At 45.6% G+C, this 20,340-nt stretch overlaps 2 protein-coding genes across 4 annotated transcripts in view; one reads left to right on the forward strand and one right to left on the reverse strand.

The window, feature by feature from the left end:
- Nucleotides 1-1,068: 1,068 nt before the first annotated feature.
- LOC137533676 (E3 ubiquitin-protein ligase TRIM11-like) lies at nt 1,069-3,119 on the forward strand. The gene has a single exon (XM_068255015.1). The coding sequence runs from the start codon at nt 1,069-1,071 to the stop codon at nt 2,641-2,643; it is 1,575 nt and encodes a 524-aa protein (XP_068111116.1). The 3' UTR covers nt 2,644-3,119.
- Nucleotides 3,120-11,084: 7,965 nt separating this feature from the next.
- The window catches only part of STAB1 (stabilin 1), a 308,949-nt gene continuing 299,693 nt past the window's right edge, over nt 11,085-20,340 (reverse strand). For all 3 annotated transcript variants that reach the window (XM_068251889.1, XM_068251888.1, XM_068251891.1), the window contains 6 exons: nt 18,117-18,236; nt 16,628-16,777; nt 15,107-15,211; nt 14,315-14,455; nt 11,793-11,909; nt 11,085-11,402 (listed from right to left, as the gene is read on the reverse strand). In XM_068251889.1, the coding sequence (XP_068107990.1) occupies nt 11,349-11,402; nt 11,793-11,909; nt 14,315-14,455; nt 15,107-15,211; nt 16,628-16,777; nt 18,117-18,236 (687 nt within the window). In that variant the 3' untranslated portion in view covers nt 11,085-11,348. The remainder of the gene's footprint in view (nt 11,403-11,792; nt 11,910-14,314; nt 14,456-15,106; nt 15,212-16,627; nt 16,778-18,116; nt 18,237-20,340) is intronic.

The raw sequence follows: 20,340 nt of genomic DNA on the forward strand, positions 1-20,340 counted from the left end.
ATTGTATTACACAGGGCGACTTTTTCCTAAAGTCAGCAGCTCCATTCTGCTGAATGGAGCTGCTGACACTGGGGAAAGTGTCGTCCTGTGTAATACAAGTAACTCTCTTTCTCCTCTTTCTGACGACACCTAAACCGCCACCCTACACCTTTTAGCTTTCTCTATTTTCGCGATTGAAATCGTGGCCGCGGCAATTTCAATCGCGAAAATAGCGAAAACTAGGTGTAGGGCGGCGGTTTGTATATCATTGGAAAGAGGAGAAAGAGAGCTTTAAAATGATATGCATCTTTCCATAGTTTCTGCACTGCTCGGAGTCCCTTTAAATAGATTGTTTAGAAAGATAGATTATAGCCTATGTCGGTTGTCTGTGTGGTCACTTGCACCAACTGCAATGTTCAGTATGTGGGTGGCACCGCTCGCCCTCTAAGACAGAGGATTTCTGAGCATTTCAATGGTGCTTCATGGAAAACTGGAGGAACATGGCGGTGACCTGAGCTGATTTATTTTCCAAGGTGTGGAGAGGTTGGTGGCTCCAGTTAGACGAGGCGATATGTATCGTAAGCTGCTGCTACATGAAGCCTATTGGAGTCTACAGTTAGGTAATAGGATTCCCGGGCGCCTAAATGCCAGGTGGGACTTACATTTTATCTGTCAATATCTTTTCAACCTTAGTCATTTTGTAGTTTTTATGATAAAGTGAACAAACATTTTATAGTTGCATATATTATCTGTATGACTTTGTACAAGGTTAGGGAAATCTTGATGAGACTCTCTGGGATGCACACCCTAAGGGTGTGTGTCTTAGAGAGTATATATACCTTGTAAAGATGTCAGCTGATTAAGGCTATGAGTAAGGACGCTCAGTCCAAAACATGTCAGCTGGCTTAATGCTGTGCCTGTAAACTGGCAGTAAAAGTTTTCATGGACTTTTACAACCCACTATGCCTCCTTGCTGCCCATAAAAAAGTTAGCTGTGGTGTCACCTTTCCCAAAGGCAAATAAAAAGTAACTTATTCTATATTCCGAGAACCAGAAACTTTCAGTCATTTCCCTCTCCTGCTTCCAGCGATGGCGTCTGCTGATCTGAGCGAGGAGCTGGAGTGTCCCGTCTGTCTGACCATTTATACAGATCCTGTAAGCCTGAGATGTGGCCACAACGTCTGCCGGATCTGTATTGATCGTGTGCTGGACTCACAGGAGGGGTCTGCAGGTTATTCCTGTCCTGAATGTAGAGAGGAGCACAAGGCACAGGTTGGACTACAGAGGAACATTGCTCTGAGGAACATAGCAGTGCGTTTCCGGTCTACTCAGCCAGATCAGGAGGAGGCTGGAGTCCATTGTACTTACTGTGTGGACGCTCCTGTACCTGCTGTTATGTCCTGTCTACACTGTGACGCTTCTATGTGTGATAAACACCTGAGAGTCCACAGCAAGGCACCAGAACACGTCTTATGTGCCCCCACCACCTCCCTGGAGACCAGGAAATGCTCCGTCCATAAGAAGATCCTGGAGTATTACTGCACTGAGGATGCCTCATGTGTCTGCGTGTCCTGCACTGTGATTGGGGGACATGTAGGACATAAGATGCTGTCACTGGATGAGGCCTCTGAGAAGAAGAAGGAGAAGCTGAGAAATGATCTGCAAAAACTGATGGCAGAGAAAGAGAAGGCTGAGAAAAGAGTCCAGAGTCTGGAGGAACACAGGAGAAAAGTACAAGAAAAAGCAGATGATGAAGCAGAGAGAGTCACTGCCCTATTTAGAGACCTCAGGAGACGGCTGGAGGAGCTGGAGGAGAGAGTCCTGAGTGACATCACAAGGCGGGCACAATGCTATGATGACATCATTAGGCAGCTGGAGATAAAGAAGGAGGAGCTGTCCAGGAAGATGCGTCACATTGAGGAGCTGTGTCACATGACTGATCCACTGACTGTCCTACAGGAACCAGACACAGGTGACTTGTGTGACACGGAGGACAGACATGATAAGCAGCACCGTGATGGAGGGGATCTGGATGTGGCCAGCGTCTCACACACATTACACACAGGACTGGCTGATATCATGTCTGGGGTAACTGGGGGGATCTCTGTACAGCCTGCAGACATATTACTGGATGTAAACACAGGTTATAAGCGGCTACATGTATCGGATGACAGGAAAACTGCATCCTGGTCAGATATAAAGCAGAAACGCCCAGAAAGACCAGAGAGATTTCAGGATTATCCTCAGGTGTTGAGCAGCCGGAGTTTCTCCTCAGGGCGACATTACTGGGAAGTGGATGTTGGGGGATCAGAGAGCTGGGCAGTCGGGATGTGTTACCCCAGTATAGAAAGGAATGGAGAGCAGTCAGTGATTGGAAGGAATAACAAGTCCTGGGGTTTGTACAGGGAGGGTGATCAGTGCTCAGTGGCACATGATAGGAAAGGGATGAAGTTACCTGACAAAATCCCCAGTGATAGAGTCAGGATATATCTGGATTATGAGGCCGGGCAGATCTCCTTTTATGCCCTGTGTGACCCCATCAGACACCTCCACACCTTCACTGCCACCTTCACTGAGCCCCTCCATGCTGGGTTATGGGTATATGGAGGTTGTATAAAGATATCTGGGGGAGTCAGGGGGTGTGAGAGCTCCACCCACTGGTGACATCACAGGGAGAGGATTGTGATTGGCTGATTGTCCTGCCAGTAATTACCAGCTGTCTGTGATTTCCAGGGACAATTCCTGGTTTCTGTCCTGAATAATTATACAATTACACAAACCTAAATTAAATTAACAAAACACAATTTTACCTAACTTTTAATAGATTTGATTAAAAAAGGGGTAGACCATAATACTGATTAGAGCCAAATAAAGGCTAGACGTGGTTTTCAGGGATTCCCAATTCCCCTCCCCAGAATAGTATAGAGATATCTGCAGAGACAGGCATTTTAATCAAATCTATTAAAAGTTAGGTTTTAAGATGTTTTTCAGATAGGTCAAATTGTGTTTTCTGAATAATTATATCCCGAAATCCACATTTATTGTCACATTATATAATTGTATTTGTTTATCTGTAACTGATAATAATCTACCATATATACTCTGTATTACTTCCAGCGATGAGCTGCCTGTGATAAGAAACATGTTCTGTAATGAGATTACACTGCACTGCAGACTGACTTATGCTGGGTACATTCGATGTGTTTTTTCGGTCGATTTCCCATTCAATTGATTTTCAATTATTTTTTCCGCTCGATTTCCCACTCGATTCTCTTCTCTTTTCTTATCATTTTTCATTCACTTCTATGAGAAATGAGTAAACGATAGAAAGTAATATCGGGCATGATGGAATTTATCAATCGAACGCATCTATCGAACGAACAAAATGTAACTTGTGCAACCGAGCATAACGCAGGAGGGGCACAACCCTCGAAAGGGAAATATGTGTGCATGTGTAATGGAAGCCATGAACTGGTCGAATGCCACCAGATCGACCAGCAGATAGATGCATCTCTGATCTAACCTAATCACAGAGGGATCTGTTGACTGCCATACACTGCACAGATTTAGAGTCGATTTCAGCATGAAATCTATTCACAACCTGTGGAGCCGACATTGCCGCCTGCCTCGCTGCCCCCTGGTCATTCCTACTTTCCCAGCCAGCCTCAATACATCCCCGGTCCGCCTGCGTGAGTCCCCGGGATCCGATCAGTCACACTGTCCTCCATGTCCTCCTCACTTCCTGTCTCTTTCTGTGGCAAACGGAAGTTTAAACAGTAGAGGGCGCTCTACTGTTTGAACTTTGGATTGTCACAGGAAGTGACAGAAAGTGAAGAGGAATCAGAATCAGTTTTATTTCGCCAAGTACAGCAGAGCTATACTCGGAATTGTTTTTGGTGCACATGGCGTATACATAGTATAGGAGGACAGACGCTCAACACATACAGATTAGCAACTACAAAAAATTATAGTCTGGTGTCACAGTTCATCAGTTCAGCAGCTAGTGTGTCCGCGCTTGCTGTGCAGGTACAGCCACATAGCACTAGTGGGGATAGGGGTAGCAGTAATAATAATAATGGTAATGATGACAATGAACAATGATGCCCCCAACCGGAGCCAGGGCAGTGAGAACCAGGACGGGCAGCGGCGAGAGCAGGCTGACCGGCCCCGCTGGGGCATGCTAGTAGGTGGGCCTAGGGGGAAGGTTGGTGTTAAGCAGCCGAATCGCTTGGGGGAAGAAGGTGTTCTCCCGCCTGGTGGTTTTGGATGGTAAGGTCCTGTAGCGGCGGCCCAACGGGAGGAGCTCAAAGTAGCGACTGCCTGGGTGGGAGGGGTCACGGGAGATCATGGTGGCTCTCTTCATCATTCTGGCGGAGTGGAGGAGATTGAGAGGCGGAAGAGGAGACCCGATGATCTTCTCTGCGTCGGTTATGACTCTCTGCAGTTTTCTCTTGTCGCTGGCCCCCCGTGTACCAGACGATGATTGAGGAGCAGAGGATGGATTCTATGGTGGCAGCATAGAAGCTGGTTAGCAGTTTCTGGGGCATGCCGAAACGCTTCAGTTGGCGCAGGAAGAACAGCCTCTGCTGAGATTTCTTCTGAACTTTAGCGGTGTTTTGCCCCCATTTCAGGTTGTTCGTGAGAGTAGTGCCGAGGAACCGTACAGATGACACCCTAGAGACTTCAGTGCCCCCGAAGTCTCTAGGGTGTCATCTGGAGAATGCAGCCAGCCAGAAGAAGTGAGGCTGAACGGATCTCGGGGTCGGAGACTAGCACGGCCGGACAGGTGATATTGCTGCTGCTATGCTGCGTCAGTCATTGCTGAACCGAACGCCGCTAACGACGTGCTCCCGACCTGCCGGCAATTGAGCAAAATTTTCCACCTGGACGATTTCTGATGGAAATCGATCGATCGTTCAGCGTTTGCACTTTCACAGCAGATTCAATCACATTGATCAAATCTGCTGTATATCGGTGGGAAATCGAGTAGGTGTATGGGCTCCTTAAGGGCCATTACAAATAAAATAAGCATTCCCCAATCAGCAGTCTTTTCTAATATGACCCAGGCCAAGGCTGCAGTGATCTCCACAACATAGCAGGACTGCTATATATAGTCGATAATGTTAGATACACCATTCTCCAGCCACCTACTCCAGCACTAATTAGGATGTAGAATCTACGTCCTGGAACTACAAGCAGTCAAAGATTTATTGCATGCGTCAGTCTGCAGAGGCACGTGCCCCGCCTTGTTTCTGGAACCCGTGAGGAATAAACAGATAAGCATAACATGCATCAGTTCTAAATAGCTACAGCAAGCGGATATCATCCTACCTATAAACACATCTTATGTACAGAAAACTCTCCAGCTTACCAAGTGTTAAGTAGGCACACCCAGCTGTGGGTGTGTGAGAGCTGTCCATCATCACAGTAGAAACTTTCTATTGGCTACTAGAATGGAGTGATTGACAGGACCCGCCCTGCACGGCTGCAAAACCCCCACACCAAGCTGGGAGCTTCCGCTGACTTACACTCTGAATACCAGGAATCCATGTTTTGGAAATGAGGCGATTTGTTTATATCTTCAGAGTCAACCAGTTGGCACTTGGAGCAGATAAAGTCCTAGTTGACCTTTCAATAGAGCAAGATGTTCACTATATCCTCCAAATTCTGTTCCTCTAGAATGTGTCTTAAATAATACATCCAGGCATATTAAAAACACTAAATCCACTTACCAGGGGGTTTCTTCAGCACGTGGCAGCCGTCAATAGCTCTGCGCCTGCACAGTACAATCCTGATGACGTCGGCCAGACCACGTGACCCGCGCAGTGGAACGCACAAGAAGCCGACCGGGAAGCCAACCTGGTGAGGTCGGCTTCTACAGTGGAGGACAACGGGTGCCACCGGAGCTGTGGCAAGGGCACAGGACGGCTGCCAGGGGCTGGAGGAAGCCTCAGGTAAGTGGATTTTGTTTTTTTTTAATCTGCCTGGGTTTTCCCTTTAAAGGGAGAACACATAAGAGGTGCTCAATGCTAGATGTTTATCTTCACCTGGCACAGTGATTATCCTGATGAAGTTAGTTGGACCTCACGAAACGCGTTGCCTTGTGCTCAATAAATTCTTTTTCTTATTGTACCGTAAGTGAGTTTCTTGTGGGAGGTCAGCCAACTCAAGTTGTTTACAATTTTAGCCTTTTTATACTTTTGGGCGCCTCTCCACCGTGTGTTGTCACAATCACGCCCCTCCTTGAGTGGAGTCCTTTCCGGGCCCCTCGGCGGCTCCAGGTTCTTTTATGCAGAGTGCGACCTGTACCCATTTGGAGGCGGTTATCCTCCTCAGGTGCAGTTGATGGTTGCTAACCTTGTAACCCACTCTTGTGAGTACTGACCTGTTTTTCTTATGCACCTCCACAATTCTTGAACGTACTACGCCATCCAGGCTCCCAGAGTCTATGTGTTTTTTTCTTAGGTTGTTTCTATCTACCATTGCTAAACCACTTCAGCCTTCAGTCGTGTTTCACCGTTATGCATCTGAGCAATTTTCACCTCCCATTCATTCGCCAATAACTTTATCACTAATTATCACAATGAATTGATCTATATTTTGTTTTTTTCCGCCACCAATTAGGCTTTCTTTGGGTGGTACATTTTGCTAAGAATTATTTTTTTCTAAATGCATTTTAACAGGAATATTAAGAAAAAATGGAAAAGATTCATTATTTCTCAGTTTTCGGACATTGTAGCTTTAAAATAATACATGCTATGATAGTTGAAACTCACGTATTTTATTTGCCCATTTGTCCCGGTTACTAGACCATCTAAATTATGTCCCTATCACAATGTATGGCGACAATAGTCAGTTTTGTGTCCATCACTATTTACAATCTTATAATTTAAAAAGTAAAAATATTAGTTATATTCCCTCTTGACATGCATATAAAAAAAAGTTCAGACCCTTAGGTAACTATTTATGTCTTTTTTTTTTTTAATTGTGATTTTTTTTTTTTACTTAAACATTTTATTTGGGCATTTTTTTTAGTGTGGGAGGTAAACAGTTAATTTTAAATGTAATTTGTTATGAGAAAAATGCATGTGCATGTAGTTTTACTATTTGGCCACAAGTTGGCCACAGTGTTTTTTTTGATTTTCTATCCTGTAGCTCGCTTACAGGAAGTATAAGCAGTACGTGATTTTCTTTTTTCAGAAAGACCGCGGCTTCTGATGAGAAGCTGTTGGTTTTTGTAATGGGGACATAGATCTCCGGGCTAACGGGGGGCTGCATGGGAGCATGCGGGTGGGCGCGTGTGAGCATGCAGCAGCAGCCTTTTGGACGTGACAGTCACGTCCAAAAGGCTAAAATGGTTAAGCGTCTTACTCTTAACGGAGAACTCTTCTAATGAAACATTGGTTCTTTAATCCTGACCCATGTATCATGTATCTATGCCCCTGTGGACTTCACTTCAGCACCAGGGGCATAGATACACTTATTTATTTACCTCACCGTTCCCAATCGCTGCGCCACTGCCGTTCATTTCCGCCGCAATCCTGCCATTCCGGTGAATGGGAACAGCTTGCTCCCAAACCTGATCACAGGGCCTGTGGTGAATGAAAGGCCGGCGTCAGCGAGACGGCAGCATTTCATTCACAAAACAAAAGCGAACAGTTACACTTAAAGAGACTCTGAAGCGAGAATAAATCTCGCTTCAGAGCTCATAGTTAGCAGGGGCATGTGTGCCCCTACTAAACCGCCGCTATTGCGCCGCTAAACGGGGAACACGTGCCCCTGCTAACTATGAGCTCTGAAGCAAGAATTATTCTCGCTTCAGTGTCTCTTTAATAGTCTTTTTGGCAAATAAGTGTAGCGCCATCTTGTGGTCAAAAAGTAAAAATGCACCCACACATACACTTTATATACAGAAATATATACATTTTTATTAAATTTTAACCCCTTACACCCCTATTCTATAGTTACCAAAATAAAACACTTGTTAAAAAAAGACACTATTTTAAAACAAAGCTTAAATAGTTACCTTATAGACTTTTCAGTATGTATGTCAGGAAGGTATATTACTGTTAATTTTGCAAATAATGGCTTGGGATGAATGATATGGTATTAAAAATCACTAAAAAGAAAAATAAACCTTTATTTCCAGATAAAATATTATCACCACACATTGTACTAGGGACACAATCAGAGCTGGGACAAGGTCCTCTGGCACCCAAGGATAAGTCACCAAAGTGCACCCCTCCATCTCTCCCACCCCAGCCGTCACCCACTGAATGCTATTAGACTAAGAGGCACCCCAGGGCCCCCAACACCTTGATCTTTAGTTATCTGGCTTGCAATCACTGCCATGTATCCCCTTTTCCTATATCTCTTTGCTTCAAAGACAATAGGGTAATGATAGCGAAGTGAGTTGTGAGCCCCCTTCTACACTGCGCCCTGAGGCTGGTGCCCCTCTTACCTCTGCCTCGGGGCCCGCCCTGCGGGAGACCCTGCGGGAGACCTACACTGCGCTCTGAGGCTGGAGCCTCTCTCACCTCTGCCTCAGGCCTGCCTTGGACACAATTTAAATGGTGTAATAACCGGGACAAATTGACAAATAAAATGTGTGAGTTTTATCTACAGCTGCAAGTTTTATTTTAGGACCTGGAACGCTCCACAGTATACAGAGCCTTCCCTCTACTAAAAGAAGTATCCAACCTGTAGTGTTTTGTCACTTCAGGTATTCTGTAATTATTTAATACATGTTCTTTAAAGAACTGGAGAAAATGTAACAAACATTTAACCAGTTATGCCGTTCGCGGCAGTATGTCTACGCCCCGCAGGACTTCAGTTCCCGCACAGGGGCGTAGATACTCGTCAATTGCCGTGAACAGCCGCGACGCGTGTGTACCGCCTGCTAGCCCGGAGATCAATAAATGGGAACACAGATCTAGATTCAAGATTCAAGCACTTTATTGATTGTGTGACACAACGAAATTACTAAGTGCCAGAGTCAATGATCACCGACATCGATGAGATGCCTGCGGTCACTGTAATGAACAAAGTTACACTTGCATGCATTACTTCCTGTTCGTGTACTGTTACATGGCAGGAATAAAATGCATGAGGACATCTTGTGGCCAAGTAGTAAAATTACACCTACATACATTTAAAAAAATAAAATAAAAAAAGACATACATACCATTAAAATTAACCCCTTACCTCCCTCACTCTCCATAGTTACCCAAATAAAAAATTTGCATGTACATAAAAAGAATGAGAAAAAAATAAGTAAATAGTTACCTTAGGGACTGAACTCTTTTAATTTGTATGTCATGGGAGGTATATTATTGTTATTTTTGAAATGATGGGCTTGTAATTAGTGATGGATGTGAAACAGAAACAATGCACCTTTATTTCCAAATAAAATATTGTCGCCATATATTGTACTAGAGAAATATTTTAAACGTTGCAATAACTGGGACAAATAGGCAAATAAAATGTGCATTGTTTTATTTTAAAACTATAAAGGCCGAAAATTGAGAAATAAGGCCTTTTTTCCCATTTTTTCTTATTATTCCTTTTAAAATGCATTTAGAATAAAATAATGCTTAGCAAAATGTACCTCCCAAAGAAAGCCTAATTGGTGGTGAAAAAAAACAAGATATAGATCATTTTGTTGTGATAAGTATTTATAAAGTTATTGGTGAATGAATGGGAGGAGCACTAAATGTGAAAATTCCTCTGGTCCACAAGTTAAGCAACCCCTTAGTAGGGAAGTGGTTAAACAAAGTGATCAGGCTACAAATTTATTTTTTTCCCAGACAGTCTTACATTCATCAGACAATTCCACAGGTAGCACTAATGAAGGCTAAATAATCGGATAAGGTGGTCAGTCACGTGAATGCTGGGACAGTTTATTTGGACACAGTATGACTAGGTTGTGTTCAGAGAATAAGAAAAAAACTCCAGAGCCAGGACAAGGTCCTCCAGCACCCAAGGCTGAGACACCAAAGTGCGCCCCTCCATCCCTCCCACCTCATCCGTCTGATTGCTATTAGACTAAGAGGCGCCCCAGGGGCCCCAACATTTTAAGCTCTAGTTATGTGACTTGCAGTCACTGTTATGTATCCCCTTTTCTTATTTCTCTTTGCTTCAAACACAAAAGCGGAATGATAGCTGAGTGAGTTGTGCACCCCCTCCTACACTGCGCCCTGAGGCTGGAGCCTCTCTCGCCTCTGCCTCGGCCCCGCCCTGCGCCCCCACCTACACTGCACCCTGAGGCTGGAGCCTCTCTCGCCTCTGCCTCGGCCCGCCCTGCACCCCCTCCTACACTGCGCCCTGAGGCTGGAGCCTTTCTCGCCTCTGCCTTGGCCCGAGTTGTGCACCCCCTCCTACACTGCGCCCTGAGGCTGGAGCCTCTCTCACCTCTGCCTCGGCCCGCCCTGCACCCCCTCCTACACAGCGCCCTGAGGCTGGAGCCTCTCTCGCCTCTGCCTTGGCCCGCCCTGCGCCCCCTCCTACACTGCGCCCTGAGGCTGGAGCCTCTCTCGCCTCTGCTTTGGCCCTGCACCCCCTCCTACACTGCGCCTTGAGGCTGGAGCCTCTCTGCCTCAGCCCGGCCCTAAGAAAGCCCATAACTACGGTGTCCTGGCATTACTGGTCATCAGCCACCACAGCACAGAAGATACAGACAATACAGCCATGGGTGTTACCGCTCCTTTTTATTCCATCTTCTGTAAACAAGAGTCCATAAATTCACCTCCAAACCTTTTCTGGCCAAGCAGCACATGAGTCCCAGGAGCTTTCACATGTAGGCGATTTGTATCAGGTTATATTAATTGGATTTATGGTATGATTTATCATTCTAGATTTCTTATTTAAATAGTTTAATCACATAGATTTTTAATAAACGGATGCAGAGCGTGGTTGAATTACAGTTTGATAATCCCAGTAGAATTATGTCCCTCCCCCCTCGGCGTCTGCCCTCCACCCTTCAAACCCTCATTGTGCCCTCCCCCCCCCCCCTCCCGTTTTCTCTCATATTGAAGGAGGAGGAGACAAATAATGTCTTGTTGAGCGTTGAGGACATCGGTTGGGAGTGTTCAGAATCACAGTGGTGGACCATAAAGGTATAAGAAGGTAAACAGAATCCATCCAATTGGTGTCCACCGAAACTGTAATCAACCAAACGGACTGACATTAACTGCTGATTCGTATATAAATACTTGTGACCCGATTTACAATAAATGTAAACATATATTGATTGTCCCCTGGTGGAATCGGTACCGGTCTTCTTACTCGAGTCCTCGACCATCTCCGCCCTTCAGTTACGGAATCTGTGAATCCCATTCATTGTAAACATGTCCCGTGCTTATTGTTTCCGGTTAGTGTAAAATTCTGAAGGAATCCGACGAATCGTCTCCATCATTGTACAGATCCTGCCAACGAGAACAAATGTCATTTAGATGGCCACGTTATCTGTATTTCTTTTCAATTCAAGAATTTCAATCAATTTTTCTGTATCACTATCAATATTCTTCCAATTATTAAGAAAAAAGGCTGAAAATTCTTAATTTCTAATTTATAAACCCCAAAAATGTATTAAATCTATCCTACACCGTTCAATTTTCATAGAAATTGCTCCGAAAAATATCAGCCACTTCCGATCGACTTGTAGATGGGCACAGTGTATGAGGCCTTCAGGATATATACCTTATGATGAGGTCTTGCCTATGGGTACATGTTAGGGAAGAATTCAGCTTCTGCCATTGCAGCTCATGAGGTCTAACCCTAACATACAAGACAAATGACACATCTATGCGCAATACCTCAAACTGTTCAAAGAAGGCGTTATTGGCTCCATACATCGGGTTTGGAATGGTCATTGTTGGAGGATTTCCATTGTTTGTTACGTCTAGATCATCATCGTCGTCATCGTTGTCCTCCTGGAATCAGAAGTACGCAGAGGTGAGTTACAGTTACATTGCCGGGAACTTGTATACTGGCTATTTAGAAGGTATGAGATTAGAAGACTTTGACGCTGATTTCCATGAACTTTTCTCATGAGGAATGTCTCTGATATTCTGTTTCCAAGTCCATCTCGGCTCAAAGACATTCTGTAGACAGTGGGCCTCGTAAAACAAACCCGAGGTGAAAACAAGTTTTTGATATATACTTATCTTGGTGTTCTGGACACTCTCCAGGCCACCTCTTTTCACCTGGTCATCTTTATGTCTTGCTGCTGCATGCCCCATTTGGAACTCCGGTTGCGCTCCCTGGGCCAGACTCTGACTAATCAACAACAGGAACGGAGCATACAGCAACTAGACGGACAGAGGGCTGGACAAATGAAATAGCCTGGAGGCCTGTAAGGACTAGGGATGTATAACGATCTGCTATTGTATGAGGGCACTAGCAGACAGACAGATAATAGACGTTCCCAGCAGGGGAAATGTCTACAGTCAGTGACAGTAGAAGGCAATTCTATCACTGGTACAGATGTATAGATTGGTCAGCAAATCGGGTCGGTAACAGATCAGACAGATAAGGTACAAAATTGGCAGGCAATATCAGAGTGAATATTCAAGCAGAGGTCGGCAACAGATCAGATAGGCAGAGGTACAGAATCGTTAGGCAATATCAAAGTGAGTATTCAGGCAGAGGTCGGCAACAGATCAGATAGGCAGAGGTACAGAATCGTTAGGCAGAGAGTAGTCAGAAAAACAGGCAAAAGGTCAAACACGGTATAACAATCAACAGTAATATGTTTATTGCTGAGCTAGTGTGAAATCCCCGGGGTCCTGCCGGTTCAAAGAACACACGGATCTGACTAAGGTCTGAAGCCTTCACTGTGAAGTGTTCGCTAGAACAGACAACGTGGTACTGACAGGGGAGGCCTTAAGAAGCCCAGGGTGACAGATTAGGCACGCCCCGCAATCAAAATGGAGAGGTGGATCCCTGCGTGTCAGCTGACCGGCTGTCAGCTGACACGCTTCCTGAGTGAATAAGAGGAGCGACGCTGACAGCTCGTGCGTCCGCCCTCTTTCACTCCAAGCCTAGGAAGCCCAGCCGGAGCGCAGCTGACGTCATCCTGCACAGACCCGGAAGACGTTGACACGCTGCTGGCCGCCGCAGCGCTGGTGAGACCCGCAGCCCTGACAGGATGATCATTGAGATGCAAATACTTTTTCCTTGCATTCAAATTTCACGTATCTCGCTCTCTCTGGCACTCGCGTGTGCGCAGTACAGGGCCGCCAGTCTTCAGAAGCCCGGGCACTCCCAAAGACTGCCGAAGTCTCCTGCGGTGGGAGATTCAACCGGGGGAGCCTGCAGGGGAACGAGGACACCGGGAGGAGAACAGGGAGGCTCTATAGGACCCAGAGCGTTCATCTCCTTAGGTGAGTATCTTTTTTTTTTTTTTAATTAGCTTTCAGATTCTCTTTAATAGTCGTTTATAAGACTGCAATTAGTGAAAACTATCACATTAGATTATTAATGCTTGAACTTAGTCAAATTAAAAAAGAAATGAAAAAAAAAATGACAATGTGAGACCAAAACTGCGATATGACCGGGCATGTCCACCAAGTATGCTCAATACAGACAGCATTTACAACCTGGGAAACATTGAGGAGATTTACCTGGAACATCTGGCTGACTGTAAGCTCTGGGGCTGACACTGTGCTGGATTCTATATGACAATAGCGCCATCTAGTGGCAGCCGTTCTTCCTATGTCGGAGAATGTCTGATATTGGATCTTCGCTGGAAAAGGCCAATGTTGGACGTAGGGTTGGAAAGGGTTAAAGCCTGCAGCAGACTGATGGCACATGGAGGAAGGGGGAAAAGCCAATGGCAACCACACATCTAACAGAACTTTGAGAAGCCCCCAGTGTGGCAGCATACCTCTCTGAGGACCCCCACATACCAGCACTAGAGACATCTGGGGAGTTCCTCATATGTGTAGGTGTTTCTAAGGGTCTGTCGGGATGAGGACCCTAACATACCAGTACTAGAGACATCCGGGAAGTTCCTCATATGTGTAGGTGGTTCTGAGGGTCTGTCGGGGGCACAGAGGAGGACTTGTCCAGTTACACTCTGAGGACCCCCACATTACATACCAGCTGTAGAGCCATGCGGTGACCCCCCCATAGGTGGAGGAGGTACTGGGGTCTGTGGGGGGCACTGATGCACACTTGTCCAGTTACACTCTGAAGACCCCCACATACCAGCTGTAGAGCCTTCCGGTGACCCCCCCATATGTGTAGGCGGTTCTGGGGGTCTGTCGGGGGCACAGAGGCACACTTGTCCACTTACACTAAACTTTTACCAATACTTCAGAAATAAACAACTAACCTTGAAGTGCCTGAAGTGGAAGCCGTTGTTATTCCTCCTGTAGTAGACGAAGCCCGCCGCTAAGCCTGCGATCAGAGCAATCACCGATATTGTGACCAGGCCGGCGGTGACAGGATGAGACACCTGACTCTCCGCGACCTCCTGCAACATACAAATCAGGGTCAGGCAATCGTAATGGCACAGCTAAGAGAGTAAATCACGTCACATCTCTTTAGATAGCCGGTATTCTGATCGATATTTTACAGCTTGTCCAATTTCCTTCTGACCGAGAAAGAGGTGGATTTTGAGCAGAGGCATAACTAGAGGGGAGCAGTGCCTGCGGCTGCAGAGGGGCCCAGAGCTGTAAGGGGCCCCAACTACCACTTCACTCCCACTGATAAAGAGATCATGATGGCCACACTTGATGTATGACCCTTGCGAGATGGGCCTCAAGGTCATGAAAGGCGGCATGGGGAGGGGTGTAAACATTAAGGGCCCCGTCAAAGTTTTGCTGAGGGGCCCCATTTTTTCTTTAGTTATGCCCCTGACTGTGAGCTGGGATTGGTCGCCGGCAGTCAGTCAGGCTGGTCCTATCATTTTCTCGATCGATTGAAAGTAGGATCTGAGGTGATAATTGCATGGTGTGTACCGGGCATAGGAGATCCTGAATGGTCACATGATCAAGTCACACAGCTCAGAACGCGGAAAGTTTGTTTTTTTCAGAAGATTATAGCGATATATAAAATACAGGCAGTGTTACTCCAGCTCTCTGTGGAAGTAACGTGTAATATTCTCAGATGGCGGATTATTTACCGGGATAAGCGGAGCCATCAGCGGCCCTCTGATCACATGGAGGATCCCATTGTAGGCCGGAATATCCCAGAGAACGATCACTTTATCGTTTACGATCTTTGGACACTGCAGAAATAATCACAATCAGATGTATAATGACGGCAGGAAATAAGAATAGGCCCATGATCACAGCGGGTGATAGTATATACAGTGTTAACGGACATCTGAGGAGATAATAAGCTGATGAGATAAACAATTGTATCTATCTTCCTCCTCCTCCTAAAAATGACTTTTTTAGATATCCCACAGTTTTATTTTATATTTTAAATCTCATTTTTAAGTTTGTACTGTCTCACTGTCTCTGCTTAGTGACATATGCATTGAAGTATGCTAGAGCTCAAATCTGTGAACTATTGACCAATTTTATCTCTTTCCTGCTCTCAGAAGCTGTTTTCTGCCAGGAAAGTATTTTATGGCTGCAATTCCTTATCAGTGAGGGTTATGCTATAGTCCGACCCGGACAGAAACTGTCACTTGCATACCTGATGTTTAACTCTTTCAGGCAGAGGAACAAAAAAAGTAACACAGCCTAGTTATTTGTGCGCTTGGCACTGTACATACACATGTCTATCTCATGTCATCTCGGTTGTCCTTGACGATGTATGGGAAGACTGACCAAGAGACAGATCTCTCTCTGTTCAAATCTGATTGGAGAGAGATCTGTTACTTGCCCAAACACTGCAGGTCGATTCCTGATCTATTTCAGCAAATATGAAATCGCTCAGGAATCAGTCTTGAGATGCTGCATCTGCCGCCTCGACCACTCCCCCTGCCCCCCCTCCCCCCGGCGCTGTCCCTCCTAATGTAAAATATGCCCCCCCCCCCTCCCGGTTGAACACTGTAAGAACAGCGCAGGAGATTTGGGCGCAGCCGGCGCCGCCATAGGCCGTAAAAGGAATTGTGGCTATCGTAATTTGAGTGCCGTCGAAAGCGTGACGGGCGTTTCTGCTTTTTAATTTCACTGAAGGTTACCAACATGTCACACGGTGCTGTGCGATAAATAGGAGGGGCAGATGACAAACCAGCAAACGTGACAAAGAGGATCTATCCACTCAGATTTACAATCTGCTAATCAAACTGGCCGCCAATTGTATCGGTAACTTTTTCAAAATCTACATTCAGGCGTCGGTGGATGTAGCATAGCGGACATCAAACACGCAACAGTCACGGGAAACTCAGCCGCAGTTTTGGTTGGACTGCTCCAGATAAATTTGTTGCGGTTTTGTCCGCTGCATCACAAGGCAGCCGGCAGCAATGCACATTTTTCCTGACAGCAGAATGCGCTGGCATTTATCAAATGGATCCCGCCTCCCACCAGCAGCAGAAGACACACGCATGCGCTGGGCTGTATACATTAGCAGAATGCATACATGTCAATCGGCTCTCATCATTTAATCCACTACCGTATGCAATATAGGGGATTTTCCATACACAGATCCCTGCAGAAGGTCACAAGAGGTAACACAATAGTTGTCTACTCACCGGAGGCCGGCCGCAGTCACTGAGGGACTCTGAAAAGGAAAGGTTGTATCCCGTCTTAGACAGTAGAGTAGTACCATTGGTCAGATTGGAGTATGGAAGTAAAATGTCCAGCATGGAAATGTGATGTTCCAGATCCCGCCAGCTTAACGTCTAGAAGAAAAAAAGCCCAAGTGATGTTGAGGCTTGAAGGTGACCTTAAGTGAGGAAACTCAATTCAGGTTAGATCAAGGATGTCAAACTGGTCCTTCTCGAGGGCCGAGGTCCTCACACATTTTTTGCACAGCTCAAATGAATTGATGGGTCTGAATCAGGAAGGGTGTGGTCCATCAGGTAGAACGCATTCCTCTCTTTCTCAGTCCATCCTAAACACTGGCATGGATCTGACCCTCCAGGCCTGGAGTTTGACACCTGTGGGTTAGATACTCACCTAGAGGGAAGGCTCTGGAGACTACAGAGGCCTCCTGGTCCTCTGTCTCTCCCGTAGTTCTCCCGCGTCCCAGGTGGAAGCCTTTTGTCCTGCTAGGCCTTCATTTATCCGAAGGGCAGCCTTTGGAAGTTCTACGGTGCCCGAGGTGTTTCAGAGATGAGCACGTCCTTACTGTGTAAGCATGAGCCCGGGCTCCCTCGTATGAAGTACAGACGTTTCGTTCCTTGGAAGTACTCGGGACACAAGTAGTTCCGAAGGCGCTTGAGGAGGACTGAAGAGCTATTCAACCGAGCAGGTAGAATAACTTCAACCAGAGGCAGCACAGGAGCGACAGGAGAGACTGAGGACCAGGAAGGATCTATGGTGTCCAGAGTACTGTATCAAACCTGTAGTGAGAGGGATTGTTTGGCATTGACAGTATTTGCGGGGCGAAGGGAGGGGGGGGGGTGTAGGGTTAAGCATCAGGAAGAGGGGTTTTAGGGTTTGGCGTTAGGAAGAGGGGCTTTAAGGTTAGGCATCAGGAAGGGGTGTTTTAGGGTTAGGCATCAGGAAGAGGCGTTTTAGGTGCCAGGAAGTGGGGTTTTAAGGTCAGGCATCAGGAAGGGGGGTCTTGGGGTTAGGCGTTAGGAAGGGGGGTCTTAGGGTTAGGCATCAGGAAGCCCCCTAAAACCCCCTTATCTGATACCGAATCCCAAAACCCCTCTTCTGATTCCTAACCCTAAAACCCACCTTAGGCGTCAGAAAGGGTGGTTTTGTGTTTAGGCGTCAGGAAGGGGGGGTTAGGGTTAGGCATTGGTAGAGGGAGGGTTCTGTGTGAGGGTTAGGTTTAGTTGTAGTAAAATATCGGTAATGTTTTACTGTCGTCATTACCACTGTAAATATTTTTCCATTGTTATAGACAACATTTTGCAATTTTGGCTTCACCCCTTTTTAATACCATTATTTTAAAATATTTACCAGTCTAGTGGAGATAAATATGAAGAAACAATAAAAAAAATGTTTTAAAAAACGATGTTGCTGTAAGGGACAAAGTGAGTGAGGATTGCACTGGGTGCCACTTACCACATTACTGTCAAAGCTGCCATCTTCTGGGGCAAATAAGGTCTTATAGGAAGTTCTGTTAATGAGGGTGTCCACAAATTCTGCCCCCCGAGAGCTGGAGTTACTGTAATCCAGGATCATCTGGGAAAAAATGTTCATATACACGTTAGGAACACTCAGGTACCATGTACAAATGACACACAGCGCTGCCTGTAACTCTACATGTAACAAACCCAAACACTAGAACGTTGCCATGGAAACAGAGGCAGTGATACAATAAAGTTGCCCTGGAAACAGAGGCAGTGATACAATAACGTTGCCATGGAAACAGAGGCAGCGATAACGACTTCAGATAACAGCTAAATGATGCAGGCATAAATCTGATCTTGTTACCAACTGAAAATTACCAAGGACAGCCAATGAGAGGCAAATTCCAAGATAAAGCAATTTGTATGCTGTTTTACACCCAAAAATTAGAGCCACCCTCTAATGTCGAGCTGGTCCACCTTTAGCTCTTATCACAGCTGATATTCTTCTTGGCACAAACTCGGCAAGATGCTGGTACCATTGCTGAGGAATGTTGGCCCATACTGACATAATGGCAGCTCTAAGTTGGGTCAGATTGGATGGTGGCGTTTCCAAGCTTTGAAGTGACCTTTTGACTTCGGCCCACAAATGCTCAATAGTTTTGAAGATTCTAATCCCTCCATCTGCATGACAGAGCAGGAAACGAGTTTAATCGGACCAGGCTACCCTTTTCCAGTCCTCAAGTGACCAATATCGCCATCCCTGGGCCAACAACAGGCGTCTTACACATTGAAAATAACCAAAAAAAAACCAAAGTTTTTACTTTATGTCCAAATCTAGAGTTGTCCAAAAGTAATAACTTCTCCACATTTCACCATGTATGATAGCGATGGTGGGAAATGCCGGTCTCCGATTCCACGTAAATTCCAATTTCCGACACTGTCGATGACCGATTCTGCAGATTTCTGATTTTCCCAAGCGTCTTTTCTTGTTATTTTTTTGCATTCTGTAATTGGTGGAATACCTCTGAGTTATATTGGACGGAAGTATTGGACCACTCAGAGAATGCAGAATGTTACTGCTGTAACCGGAATACCACGGACATTATAGGCCAATGACAACACACAGAAATATTCGGTACTATCTGGATCTTATGATTAGTCTAATATCACCGCAGTACTTTATGTGGAAAAATTCTGCATTCTCCAATTGGTCCAATGCTTCCGGGTTCTTTGGGCTAATATTACCGAGTTGCGGTAAATCGTATTTCTAGGGAAACCTGATTTCCGTTTTCCTATTTCCGAGTTCCAATCGGAAATTTGGAAATTTCAATTTCGTGGAATCTGATTGAGAATCCCTGATGTATAATACAAGACTCAACTTACAAACAACAAGGCTTGGTGTACAGAGGCGCCAGAGTAGAATAAAAATGTTTAAAAACCGTCTAAAAGAGGGGGATGTTCAGTTGGACTTACCTCCCTCAAAAATATAGAACTCAATTGAGTCACAATATATCAATACAAAAAACGTTTTATTCACACAGAGGCGCTCACTTCTGCATTTAGACCCATTGAGTTATACTCCTGTTGGCCTGATGAAGCAGGACCACACCTGCGAAACGCGTTGCACTAAGTGGAGTTAAATAAAACGTTTTTTGTATTGATATATTGTGACTCAATTGAGTTCTATATTTTCGAGGGAGGTAAGTCCACCTGAACATCCCCCTCTTTTAGACGGTTTTTAAACGTTTTTATTCTACTCTGGCGCCTCTGTACACCAAGCCTTGCTGAAATCTTGATTCCACCCTCGGTGGAGGGGTGCTACCCCGTTTCCTATCTACAGAGAGCGACATCTTAATAACCTGAGTGGGGTCAGGTTCTAATACTCCCCACCGGCACTTGAAGTGGTTGCCTATGGGTAACCCATGTTTGTGAGTATTTCTAAATATTTTGCTTTTAACCACAACCAACTTAGCAATACTACACCATATCGGGCTCTCGATTTCTCTTTGTTCTTCCAAGCACAACTTACAAACAAGCTCAACTTACAATCTCTGGGAACCTGTGTGTAAGTAGGGACCGGCTGTATAATGAAGATTTATCTTGCCGCAGTTACACACGAGGAGGCAGAGCCGGGACAAGGTCCTCCAGCACCCAAGGCTGAGACAGTGTGCCCCTCCATCCCTCCCACCCCAGCCGTCACACACTGATTGCTATTA

Source organism: Hyperolius riggenbachi, chromosome 9 (assembly GCF_040937935.1).
Source record: "Hyperolius riggenbachi isolate aHypRig1 chromosome 9, aHypRig1.pri, whole genome shotgun sequence".
In the NCBI taxonomy this organism is placed as follows: domain Eukaryota; kingdom Metazoa; phylum Chordata; class Amphibia; order Anura; family Hyperoliidae; genus Hyperolius; species Hyperolius riggenbachi.